Source organism: Giraffa tippelskirchi, chromosome 2 (assembly GCF_054371585.1).
Source record: "Giraffa tippelskirchi isolate mGirTip1 chromosome 2, T2T-mGirTip1v1.2.pri, whole genome shotgun sequence".
NCBI lineage: Eukaryota > Metazoa > Chordata > Mammalia > Artiodactyla > Giraffidae > Giraffa > Giraffa tippelskirchi.
The window spans coordinates 61,585,449-61,598,186 of record NC_137276.1 but is presented as its reverse complement, the minus strand read 5'-3'; the positions used below and the strand labels follow the sequence as shown (position 1 = coordinate 61,598,186).

Here is a 12,738-nt window from a genome sequence, read left to right as displayed (position 1 = left end):
AATTAAAACTTATGAGGGCTTATAAGTACCACCCCTGACCACTTTATCAATAAGGATCTGTGGTTTAAAGAAGCAAGTCATCAAACAGTGACCCCCTGGAAGGCCACCACCAAGAAAGCTCTCTCCTGATTCCAGTTCTAGGTTAACCCATCTGTGGATTGCAGGGGAGTCTGCTAATGTCCTGTCCCAGTTCCCACCCCTTTTGCTCCTTGAGTATCAGAACACTGACTTTATTTGAGGCAGCAGTGTGCCCAGCTAACATTAGGTTCCCCAGCTCCTTTGCAGCTAAGCATGGCCACATGACTAGGTTCTTCCTAATGGGGTATAAGCTGAGGAGTTGTCTGTGGATTCCAGAAAGACCCATTTAAAAGGAGTGGACCCTTTTTACCTCTTCTCACTCCTCCTTCCAGCTGACTGTAATAAGGTGATAGTGGCTGAGCTCCAGCAGCCATCTTGAACTCAGAGACCACGTGAGGATGAAGTCCTCCTGATTGAGCTGGCATTGAGGAAGGCAGAGGACCCTGGGTCCCTGATGACTGAGGGCCATTCTTAGCTTGGACCATCCACCTCCAGACTGAGAGAAGAGAACATTTATCTCCTTCAAGCCACTCTTTAAGGGTGTTCATTACTGTCAGCAAATGCAGTTTCTAACTGATGTGTGGAAACTTGCAGGGCCTCATTTTGTGCCATGGGCAAAGACATCAAAATTTTCCCCAGCCCACTGCTGCTGCTTCTCCTCCTCTCTTTGGAAGAGTCATCCTGCCCAAGTGAGCCCAATTCTTTTGCATCTTTCTTCCATTCTGTCTTTTTGTTTTCCTCTGTCTTCCTCTCCCTCTCTCTCTTCTTTCCTTCACTTTCCTTCCTTCCCTCTAACATTTATTGAGCATCTACTAGGTTCCACGGAGAAGGCAATGGCAGCCCACTCCAGTACTCTTGCCTGGAAAATCCCATGGATGGAGGAGCCTGGTAGGCTACAGTCCATGGGGTCGCTAAGAGTCGGACACGACTGAGCGACTTCACTTTCACTTTTCCCTTTCATGCATTGGAGAAGGAAATGGCAACCCACTCCAGTATTCTTGCCTGGAGAATCCCAGGGACGGCGGAGCCTGGTGGGCTGCCGTCTATGGAGCCGCACAGAGTCGGACACGACTGAAGCGACTTAGCAGCAGCAGCAACTAGGTTCCAGGTACCAAGCCAGCTGGCACTACTAGAAACGGGAAGAGGAGACAGTCCCTCCTCTCCAGTGCCTCAGAATTCAGGCTGGGAGCAAAATGTAAAGAAAGTATGATGGGATGGACAGGTGCTACAGGAGCAAAGAGAAGGGTACTGAATCAGTGGAAGGACCTCGGGGACTTCCTAGAGGAGATGACACTGCCTGAGATTTGAAATAGGAGTTTTGAGTTACTGGCAATTAGGAAAAGAAGGCCGAGGACAAAGATTCCAGGCCCAGGAATTAGCACGCTGCAGTACAGTGGTTAAGGACCCCAGTGCTGGAGCAGACATGTGACTTCTCTCTAATCCTCAGTCTCCTTACTTGTAAAAGGAGGATAGTAGTAGTAATAGCACTAGATGAGTGCCTGGAAGTAGACATGCAATGTATGCTGCTTATTAAATTATTACTGTTGGTAAATGTGCATAGACAAATATCAGTTTGGGAGACTAGTTTCACAGAGGCCATAAGTGACTTGTCCATGGTCATACAACCATGAAGAGGCACCAGTCAAACCCAAGGGTCCTCATCCCTAGTCTGGTGGCCTTTATTCATCCACCCTCTGCCATTACATTAAGTGCTGAGGGAAAGATCAGTGTGTGGTCAGGGGGAAACCTGGAGGCCTTCCTGGAAGAGATGGGTCTTGAGAAAGTTTGGAAGGATGGGGAGGGAGGAAGGCATTCCAGGGAAGTAGTGTATGATGAGCACTATCATCAAAGGGGCTGGGGGGCTAGCTGGCTGGCAGAGGGTCTGGGCTGTGAAGACTGGTGAGACACAAGGTAGAACAGGCAAAGAGAGGCCAGGTCAGAAGATGAACCATAGCCAGATGGGCAGATAGTAGAGTGAGAATTTGAACCAGTGAACCACAAGGAGCCACAGTTAGTTCTTGAGCAAGGGGGCTGATCATAATGAAACTATACTTTGGGAAGAGAAGAAGGAAAGAAGTCTGTCTTTACTAAAAGCCAATATGGGCCAGACAGAAGATTGGGAATTTTCACATTAATTATTTTATTTGCGCCTCACAACAACCCTATAAAGTTGGCATCAGTTGGTAGCTCAGATGGTAAAGAATCTGCCTGCAATGCAGGAAACCCAGATTCGATCCCTGGGTTGGGAAGATCCCCTGGAGAAGGAAATGGCAAACCACTCCAGTATTCTTGAATGGAAAATCCCATGGACAGAGACGAGCCTGCCGGGCTACAGTCCATGGCGTTGCAGAGTCAGACATGACTGGGCAACTAACACTTTCATCCCCACTTTACAGAGGAGACAACTGAGGCTCAAATAAATTGAGTCATAGAGTTGAGCCAGGGGTAGGTGGAGCTAAAAGTTCAGTTTTAGACCGGCCTGACCCCAGACTTGTGCTCTTCACACTGTACCGTGTGGCTTTCAGCTGTTCTCCCTCTCAGGACACCCTTGGTGCTGTGAGTGACCCACAGTGCTACGGCTTCAGCAGGGGCTCAAGAGTCTTCCTACAGCCCGGACAGCCCCTGGGTGAGCCCTGGGTTCACCCCAGGGAGAGAGAGAGATCAGTAGCCCCAGGACTTTGGGGGATTCCCCAGCACAGGGTAGGTGAAGTGCTAGGGCTCTGGGTCTGATAGAAATGGGTTTGAACCCCAGCTTTGCTGTGCACTAACTGAATTGAAGCCTCAGCTGAGAGCGGGGATGAGCCCTAGCTTGGGAGCCTGGCAGGAAGTGACAAGCACCTGAGGATGTGAAATGATAAGATGTCTGTATTCACTTCCAGTTAGTGGTGTGGGAGAGGCAAATAGGAGAAGTAGAGAGGAAACAAGATTGGTCATGAGCTGATACCTGTTGAGGCTGGGTGATGGGGTTGGGGGGCTCTAGTATACCATTCCTTCTACCTTCATGGATGTTCCAAAGCCTCCATAGTAAAAAGTAAAATAAGGGACTGTCCTGGCAGTCCAGCAGTTAAGACTCCACGCTTCTACTGCAGGGGGCGAAGGTTTGATTCCCGGTCAGGGAACTAAGATCCCACATGCCAGGTGGCCACAAAGTTCAGGGGAAAAAACGTAAAATAACAACAACAACAAAATGCTAAGAACTTAAAAACAAAAATAAAACAACTGTCTACCACACTCTCTCTCAGGTGAATCAGAATCTCTGCCTCCCAGGCACTGTTATACTTTAAAATCGCCTCAGGTGACAGCAGCCGAGGTGAGAATCTCTGCCTTGACTCCATCACTCACTAGCTAGTATCCTTTCCCTGCTGAGCCTCAGTTTCCTCATCTGTGAAATGGGGGTAAAGCTTCTATTAACCTCATGGAATTGCTGTGAAGTTTAAATGGGATAATACAGGATAGTATGGGCTAGACATAAGCGTGAGCAGGTCAGTCTGCGTTTTACAGTCACTCTGAGCATCATCAGGCCTCTAGGCATGGGAGGTGAGGAGCCCTAAGCCAATACGTGCAGAAGAGGCTGGCCATCAGGTAGCCTCACAGGGACAGGCCTTGCCTTCTGGGCAATTTTTATACCTTTTCCAAAGCACAAGGGCTTTTTTTTTTTTTTTTTAATCTGCCTTTCCTCACTGCTTAAAGACCACCCAGCACAAAGACATCAGGGTCACTCAGTGTCACTGCCAGAAGTACAGATGTGTGCAGGGGTTGAATGGAGAGAAAGGCTTGGGCTTTCTCTGCTGGCCTTGCCATTGGCTTCCAGGATTTAGCCTTAGTTTCTCCATCTGTGTCAGGGGTGAATAAAGAGGTGGGAAGCCCTTGGAGAGGGGTTAGGTCATAGGAAATAATCCGAGAATGGAAGTGAATGGATGCATGAATGGGTGAGATTCACTTCTCTATGACAAAGTGACCTGTCAGAGCCTTGATAGTGGCGGTGGGAGCTCCCCGGCTTGGAGGGGGCCCTGGACACCTTGGCCAACTCCTCTGGGGTAGAGAAAGAGCACAGGAGAACACAACAGCAGAAGCTAGAGCAGGTGGAGAAGCGCAGAGGACATGGTTCGTAGCGGGAGAAGAGCGAGGAACTACCAGGAGGGAGCTACCGGACACCGCTCCGAAAACTGTGCTAACGTGGAGGCGCGGGGTCTCTGTCTGACCACCCAGCCTGCGCCCCGCGCGCTGGCCAGGGTTCCGGGTCTCCCGCCCGCTGCGCCGGGCTCTGCAGCGCCGCCTGGCGGACACGCTGCGCTCCGCTCTGGCTTTGGAGGTAGCTGCCGGGCGCGCGGGGCATCCCGCCGCAGTTCAGCAGACAGGGGGAGAGAGCCAGGGGCGCGCAGTGAGGATGGGGCGTCTTTTTCCCGAGGGGGTCGCCCCTGGACTGGACCTGCAGCACATACCGGCACCCTCTCCTTACTAACCCCATGCCTGGGGTGACTCAGCTCCGACGCACACGTCAGGGGACCATCCCCGATCCCCGGCCCCTGCTCCGGAATTTTGCTGCCTCTGAGTAACTTTTCCGGGAAGGAGGGCTCATTAAAATTTTAAGGCGTTTTGGATTTGATTTTTGTTACTATACCAAAATACCAAGAGAAGGCGTGAAGGCACGAGAGGGCCTAGTTTGTCTCCCTGACGGTCCCAGGCCTGGAATTCCAGGGCTGGGGAATTTCTAGGCCCATCCCGCCCAAGAGGGTCCCTGCTGGCGAGGCGTGGTGGCCCTGTCGGAAGATGCGAGGCCGAGGAAGGAGAAGCGTGTGGGTCGGAATGACCAGGGGCTTGAGGGCTGGTGTTGGTGAGGGGTGAACAAGGGCCTGGCTTTCACGTCGCAAGCGTGGACACTTGAACCCCCGGGACTCGGGCCGCATCCCCTCCTCGAATGTCCTCCTATCCTGAGTGTGTGTGTGTGTGTGTGTGTCCGAGAGCCTGGAGGTGACAAACAGCCCCATCGGCCGGGGTTCTTGATAAGCCGGGCCCAGCCAGGCCCAGGCCAGGTTCTCTTAGCCGGACCAGAGTGGGAGCTGGGCTGCAGCGTCCCGGGCGCGCTGCGAGCAGACGGCTCGGAGGCGCTGGAGGCTGCCCCCTCCGGGTAGGCGGCACGGAGCCCGAGTCTTCCTCTACGAAGTCTTCTCCAGGCGGAGGCCTGAGAGGCGTCCCGGAGGTCTCCGGACCCGCTTTGCGTGCAACCCGGGAAAAGGCCCCGCAGGCGTGAGGCTGATGCTGGGAGGAGGGTGGAAAAATCTCCGAGTCACCAACCCCCGAACAAATGGCGGCGGGGGCCGTGCGGTTGACTGACCGAGGCCAGAGGCCGAGGGCGGCCTTTGAGCGGCGGTGAGTTTCCCGAGGCAGCAGGGGGAGCCTGACGCCGAGGGAGGCCGGTGGCTCGGAGAACCCAGAACGGCCTGACCCTGGGGAGAGGAGAGTTCGGGGTCCGCGCTCAGCGCCGGGACTCCGAGGTCCCAGGATCCCAGAAAAGGTGCGCTGTGTACCAAACTCCCGCGGACCCGCCGGGGAGAGCGCCCCAACAACCAGAGAGCAGGACTCGCGCCCCGGTCTGGAGTATGAGTGTGCGATCGCGGTCGGGGTGGGGGCTGGGCCTTGGACCCCCCCCACTCCCACCCCGCCCCAACACATACACACACGCGCGCACACACACAGATTAGACCTCTTTTCTGCCTGGTTCCAGGGGCTCTTCAGGCAGCTCAGTTCCGCCGCGCAAGCTGGGGAGAAGGTAGAGGTGCGCGCTGCGAATATCGCGCCGGGACCGAGGGTCGCGCCGCGACTTTGCCGAGCGGAGCTCGCGACCCAGAACGGCGCTCTGTGTCCACCAGGTCGCCCCAGAGAGGCTGACAATGGGCGCCAGGACCCTTGCGGGGTCGAACTGGAAGGGGCTTCCGGGTCCCGGGTCCCGGGCCCCGGCGCTTTCTCCTGCGGCGCCGACTGGGATAGAGAGTAGACTGCAGAGAAATCGGGATTCGGAAAAGCAGCTTCGGCGCCGGCCTGACGCGGGTCCCGACTCGGGAGAGAGGAAGGAGCCCTGGGGGGAGGAGGTTGGCTGGAGGGTCGGCTGGTGGCCGCCTCTAGCCCTCGGCAGCCAGAAGAAGAAAAGGAAAGCGAACTCATTTTCCTCGGAGGGACAAGAGGGCTCCAGCGCGCTCTCCTCCCCGGGCCTAGGAAACAGGTTCCCAAGCGACCTCCGACCGCCAATCGATCCCGGCTGCCGCCGGTAACCGATGATGGTAGGAAAGCAGAGAGGAACTGCGGGCAGCGGCACCTCCCCCGGGCCGAGGCTGGGCGGGCGAGTCCGGACCTGCGCCGCTCTCTGCACAAAACGAAACCCAAACTCCCCAAAATCTTAAGAGGGAAATTTTTAAAACTCCTTTTTTTCCCCCTTTCACTTTTAACAAACCAGCTACTGGGAGAAAAGAATGAAATGAGCGATAGCTAAGGACACTATCTTTCCAAATTGTGAAATCCCATTTAAAAATACTTCCTCCAAGGCCAACCCCACGACTGGCCAGCCCTTCTGAAGCCTTTGCCTCTTCCTGAAAATCACAACAAAACAATCGGAATTTCGACCACGGTCCTGGGAAGAAGGAATAGCCGTGAGGCCCAGGGAACCCACCGTGGCTGAAATTGCCATGCTCTTCTTTCTCTTTAACCAAAAAAAAAAAAAAAAAAAAAGATAAGAAGAAGTAAAACCTTTTAATACATCAAATATACGGAATTTTAATCTTTAAAGCGATACATTGTCTATTATTTTAGTACATGACGTAAACCTTGTCCCCTTTTCAGCGGGTGGACTTAAAAATTAAAAATAGTTAAGTGTTCCTTTTAAAGAACAAAATAAGGCAAATGAGGTTTTGGAATAGAATTGTTTTTCCTTTTTTTTTTGTTTTCTTCCAGAATACATACAAAAAAATACCCATTCTCTTTTGATGGTATACACCTTAAAAATAATTGCAATTTGAAATCAGAGCTGACAAATTGTGACTTTTTTTTTCATTTTTGTAACAAACATGCATGTAAATTTGTGTTTCAATCAGACATTAAATAAGAACGTACAATACAATCATAGCAACTTTAAAGTAACATTAAAGAGAAAACCTCTAGTTCTGTGGCGGTTTTGTATTTATTTATAATCTACAAGGGATGGGAGGGTTTGTTTTCCACGTTTTTAACCCTCAAGTTTTAATTTTTCCCCCTTCTTCCTTTTTACCTACAGAGCTCAAACTAAGTAATGCACTTTTGAACCACGGGTCCGCTTGGAGCTAACATAAATAAATACCAGTGTCCACCGATGCAGTCCTCAGATGAACACTTTCTCAATTATTTTTTCCTTCTTTTTCTATAAAAAGTCAAATGATATTTTTTTTTCAACTTTTATAAAGTTTGGGTGGGGAGATGAGAGGTGGGGGAAAGGGGACTTTCCCACCGGGTCTCGGTCGCTGTTTCGGGTAGATAGATACAGTATATATATTTTTTCCTTTCCTGGCCCGGGTCATCCCCACGCGCGGGTGACAGTCGCCTCGGGCCTGTTCCCGCCCCTCCCTCGGCTCCTCCCCACCCCCCAGTTCTTTTCTTTCCCTCGGTAGCCCTCGAGACCGCCCTCACTGGTACCCCAGCGCCGAGGCCGTGGTCAGTCTCTGTCCGTAGAGGGCATAGGGGGAGTAGTACGGTCCGGTGGCGGCGGGCACGGGCACGGGGGCACCGGGCGTGGGGAGCGGGCTCTTGGAGTAGGGGTGGTAGCGACTGCTGAGTCCCAGCGCGTGGTGGGGGCTGCGCAGCGCCAGCGTCCCGGGGCTGCCCGGAGCGCCCGACGTGGGGATGTGCATGTGGCAAGCCATGGCGGCCGCTGCGGCGCTGGCCAGAGACGAAGAGCTGGGGTAGCCCGACAGCAGTTTGTCTGTCCCGGGGAAGGCCGTGTGGGTCCGCAAGTGGCTCAGCAGCTCTTCAGACGTAGCGAAGCGCTTGTCGCAAGGCCCGTTGGCCGACACCCAGTTGCAGATGTGGGGGAGTGGGTCGTTAGGGAGCATGAAGCCGTAGGGGTAGAGGGGGTGGCCGGCCAGAGAGGGCGGTGTGGCGCCGGCGGCCGCGGCCGCGGTGAGCGATGAGTGTACGCCGTGCAGCGGGTGCGTGGGGTACACCAGCGGGTATCCAGACTTGAGAGCCGCGGCTGCCGCGGCTGGATCGTGCGCGCACGACGCGCTGGCTGCCGCCGCCCCAGCCAGGTGACTGGCGCAGTGGTAGCTGAGGCAGTACGGGTCCCGGCACAAACTGGCTGTCATCACGGACGGCGGTGACGCTCCGGCTAAGGGGCTCGAGCCGGCGGGCTTGCTGCAGCCCAGAGAGCCCGCCGCGGCCGCCGCCAGCTGAGCCCCCACTAGGCTGCCCGGCTTGGTGGGGTCGAGCGCCACGCCATGTGGCAGGAACTGGGGCGGGTAGCCGGCGTAGGCCCCAGCCAGGCTCCCTGGGTAGGTCATACCCGCGGGAGGCAGAGGGAACACTGTCTGGCCCGGCTTGTAGGGCGACACGGGCGCTACCAGCCCAGAGCCCAACACCGAGGAGGAAGTGGGCGCGCTGGGGCCGGAGCCAGAGCCGGAGCCAGATGAACCGCCGCAGTCCGAGCCTAGAGCCTTGCCCCCCGGGCCCCCATCTGGGTGCTGGTTCACGTCCACATTGATCCCGCCGCCACAGCTAATCCGGCCGTGCGCCAGCCCTGTGGGTCCCCCTTCGGCCGAGGCGCCCCCGGAGCCCTTGCTGCCGCCACCGCCGCCGCCCGCCTCGGGGTCCTTCTTGTCGTCCTTGCCGTCCGGGCCACCCCCGGCCGAAGGCAGCATGCCTCCTGGCGAGCAGGCCGAGGCGCTGGAGCTTGGGCTGCCTGTCCTGGGCGTGAATGGCTGGCAGGTGGCGCTCGGTACCCGGAATCCGGACTTCTCCGCCGAAACCCCCCCGCCGCCGCCCCCGCCGCCCCCTCCTCCGCCGCCGCCGCCGCCTCCCGGCTCTTTCTTATCCGAACCGGGTTTGGAGTACGGCTTGAAACTCGACTTGTCTTCCACGCCGATGTCGCTCAGCTTGAGGGGGCCCGACTTGGCGTCCTTGTCGCCCCCGGCGCCGCCGCCGGCACCGCCCGTGCCACCCCCGTTGGAGGCGACTGAGGAGAGTTTGGACGAGGGCGAGGGGTCTGGCTTCCCGATCTGCGAGCATGTTTGGGCCAACAGCGCCAGCGGGCTCTTCTTGGCATCAAGCTGCAGAGTCAGACGTTGGGGGAGGGGGGCACAAAGAAAGAAGGGGAAACCCTTTAGAATCTTGCCTTCTAGGTTTCGAGCGCACCTCCGCCACGACCCGTAAAGATCCTTCCAGCCCCAAGGCGCAAATCTAGGCGACACCCCTTCTACACACACATTCTCTTTCTTGAGAAAGGCCACAGCACCCCCACCCCACCCCCAGCCCCGCCACCAGGATCTTTCCTGTCCGCTCTAAGCGATAACTGGATTAAAAAAAAAAAAAAAAAAAAAAAAAAACCTCGAAAAATGTTTTGGTTTCTGACTCTTTGACCCAGAACTGTACTCCCCACCCCCACCCCTAATACTTCAGAGTAAGGGCTCGGGTTGTTGGCGCCTTAGAGGCTGTGTACAAATACCAGCTTCTGGGGAACCGGAGGACTGGGACTTTGGAACCGTATTTTGGACTCCCGTCTGTCTTCTGGGCTGAGAGTGAGGGGGCCTGGGTCGAGGTAGGGGCTTTAACACCAAAGGCAGAAACAAGTTTTGACTGCCTTGGCTCCTAGCATTCACACCCCATTCTACCTCCTCCCCTCTTTCCGCCCTAGTTTTAAGGTGCGGGAGCACGATCCTCTCCCCTCATCCCGGAGCTGAATCACTCCGATCCCCCCACCTTCACCCTCTGCAGATCCCAAGAGAAAGAAATCCCGTGGAGGGGCAGCCAGGGTGGTGGTCCCAACGCGAACCGGGGATAGGGTCCTTACCTCTATGGGGCTGACGGGAGTGGAAGGCAGGGGCTGCAGGTACTCAGGGTGCAAAATGTGGCCAGTCCGTGCCGTCAGCATCTTCAGCACCTTGATGGGCAGGCGGTTAGCCTGGCGGAGAGGGTCAGAGGGGGGCACGGCGTGCACAAAAGGCTTGGTGCTGCCGGCCGGGGAAGAGCCTGGGCCGGGGCCGGAGCTATTTCCAGAGAGCGCGCTGGTCCAGGCAGGGTCCGCACTGCCGCCGCCGCCGCTGCCGCTGTGCTTACTGCTTCTTAAGGCAGAAAGCGAGGGCGCTGTGCTCATGACCCACCCGCGCGCATGGGAGCAGCGGGGGGAGGGCTCCAGGAGGCGCGGGGCGGGCTCCGGGCTGCGCTCTCGCCCGGGGAGCAGGAGCAGCAGGAGGAGGTGGAGCTGGCGCGGCGGTCACCGGCGCCCAGCGCGCCTTCTTGGCGCCTGGAGCCACAAGCGAATAATCCTGGGTGGCCCGCAGCGGAGCCGTGGCCGAGCGGGAGGAGCCGGCCCGACTGCGGGAGTGCCGGGTGGCTAGCCGTGTCGGCCTCGGGCTGTGCCCCTGCGCTGCGCACTCGCGGCCCGGCGCTGGCGCTGCTCTCCGCGATGTGAGCCTCTGCCTGTCCAGCCGGGGCTCTGGCGAGGAAACTCACTTCAAAAGCAGCTGCACCGAGGGGGAGATTAAAGCCTTTGCCGCCTTCCAATCAAATGGGAGCCCGAGGTGATTGGAGGGTCAAGGGGATGTGACGCGTCCCGCGCCGCCGCCGCCGCCAGGACTCTCAGAGCTGGTTTTAATGGGCAGCTCCCTCTTCACCGCTCCCCCTGCGTGTCCCCTCCCTTGATTTCGCTCGGAGGACGAGCTGGACATTTATTCTACGTTTGCTATCTGCCGCCTCCCTCTCTTTTCTTCCTCGTCGTCCTTCCTTTTCCCCAGCTGGAGAATAAACTGAAACCTTTTGCAGGAAGGTGCTTGCAAGGAACAGTTTGAGGGTGTTCGGAAGGAGCACTAGCAGGAGTCTGGACAACAGCCGGACTGTCAACTCCAGGTCCGCGAAGTATTCTCTCCCCCGCCTCAGTAATTGAAATCTCCTGCGGTGCAGCCGCCTGGGTAAGGAAAGGTGGGGAGCGGGTGTTGGAGGAAGTCTGCCCGCCCGCTTTGATTTCTCGGGATTCGGCGGCGGAGAAACCAGAAGCTAGGTGGGCAGCGGAGGCGGTGGAGGCAAGTCTCGGCTCTATGCTAGGTTCCCCGCCCTTCCCGGCCACGTGACGCCCGGAGATGCGCAGATTGGGGCAGGAGGGGGGTCACATGTTTCCTCTGTTTCACACTCAACCCCCCCAAATTCTTACTCTCCCCTGCCACCCTCTCTTCTTCTACCCGCACCGCCCCCCCCCGAGTTCTTTGGGCATCTCCACCCCTCCATCAATTGTCAATGTTCCTCGACCGCAATCAATCAGTTATTTGTCAGCTCTTGTCAATCTGCCGGTGATTTATGTCAGCTTTTGTTGCTGATTACAAGGCGGGTGCGACTTGAAGGGAAAAAGGGAGAGGGAGAGAGAGACGCAGAGGAAGGAAGAGACTGAGGGGGAACTGAAGGAGGGGGAAAGAGGAGCATCCTCCTAAGATGTGAGGCGGGGGCTCTAAGAAAAAGAATGAAAGAAGAGAAAGAGGCGCTCAGTGTCAGGAAAATGAATAGTGAGAGTAAAGTGCGCAGGTGCGCCCAGGGCGCTGAGAAGGGTGCGCTGGCCTGGGGTGTGCGCCTCGCTCCTCTAGGTATTGGAGAGAGCGGTAACACCCTTCCACCTCTGGAGATTCCGCTCCTTTGGGGCCGCGCGCAGAGTTCCGAGTGCTCTCGGTATCCGAGATAGGCGGTGGCGACGTCCAACACGGGAGATTTTTTACCCCCAAGCCATGGCAGTCCCTCCGGGGCCCGTAGAGTGCAGTCTTCAGGCTGCCAGCTGGCCTCCCTCTCCTCCCCCCCTCCCAGTGCCCCGACTCCAAACTCGGAGGCTTCTTTCTAAGAGCCACATTACCAATGTAGCCTTGAGTTCTGGAGGTCAGTGGTGGGGTATCCTCGCCTCAGTTCTTTGACACCCTTGCCCCATCGTTGCTAGGGCTGCAAGGCTGCGAAGAGGCCTGACGTGTGTATTTAGGGGAGATACGTTCCAGGCTCGCTCAGGCCCCCTCTCCAGCCCTCCCTCACCCCCTGCCATCCCCGCAGTCTTGGTAGCCGCGGTTACTCCGGGCTGCTCGCTCGAATTTATTGAAACGCCGAGCCAGGACTGACCAGCGCGGGGAGAGCAGAGGGAAGAAGCGAAAGAGAGAGAGAGAGAGGGAGGGCGGGGGGGGGGGCGGCGGCCTGTGGGAACACCGGCTCTTCCAGGGAAGCGGAGCGGGACCGCCGCGTTCCCCTCGATTTGCACCGTCACTCGGGCTGTTGGGAAGGCAGAGGGGAGGCGCTCTGCGTGCCTCCGTGTACCTGGATCTGAGTGCAGACGTGTGTATGAATGCTTGTGCCGCTGTGTGAGTTGTCAGGGCTGTGGTAGCGTCTGGGGCGAATTCGAGGGGGTGGGGTGACCTCCAAAAACTCGCAGAAACTAGAAGGGGGCGAAAGGAGGGTACATCC

The 12,738-nt window shown here is 56.9% G+C and overlaps 3 protein-coding genes across 4 annotated transcripts in view; all 3 read right to left on the bottom strand.

The window, feature by feature from the left end:
- LOC145536135 (uncharacterized) overlaps window positions 1-12,738 on the bottom strand; it is a 73,960-nt gene that overhangs the window by 45,410 nt on the left and 15,812 nt on the right. The gene's annotated exons all lie outside the window — the stretch shown is intronic.
- On the bottom strand, window positions 4,851-6,760 carry LOC145538244 (uncharacterized). The gene is made up of 3 exons (XM_081569966.1): window positions 6,743-6,760; window positions 5,783-6,439; window positions 4,851-5,337 (listed from the first exon to the last, which is right to left on the bottom strand). The coding sequence occupies exons 1-3, from the start codon at window positions 6,758-6,760 to the stop codon at window positions 5,005-5,007; spliced, it is 1,008 nt and encodes a 335-aa protein (XP_081426092.1). The 3' UTR covers window positions 4,851-5,004.
- On the bottom strand, window positions 6,821-10,960 carry ZNF503 (zinc finger protein 503). The gene is made up of 2 exons (XM_081563988.1): window positions 10,106-10,960; window positions 6,821-9,365 (listed from the first exon to the last, which is right to left on the bottom strand). Exons 1-2 carry the CDS (start codon window positions 10,406-10,408, stop codon window positions 7,728-7,730), a joined length of 1,941 nt encoding a protein of 646 aa, XP_081420114.1. The 5' UTR covers window positions 10,409-10,960; the 3' UTR covers window positions 6,821-7,727.

Coding starts and splice junctions, on each gene's coding strand:
- LOC145538244 (XM_081569966.1), bottom strand. Junction 5,338..5,782: donor TGGAACCAGGCAGAAAAGAG/GTCTAATCTGTG, acceptor CCCTCCTCCCAG/CATCAGCCTCACGCCTGCGG.
- ZNF503 (XM_081563988.1), bottom strand. CDS start 10,408: ATGAGCACAGCGCCCTCGCTTTCTGCCTTAAGAAGCAGTAAGCACAGC. Junction 9,366..10,105: donor CTCCCGTCAGCCCCATAGAG/GTAAGGACCCTA, acceptor CTGACTCTGCAG/CTTGATGCCAAGAAGAGCCC.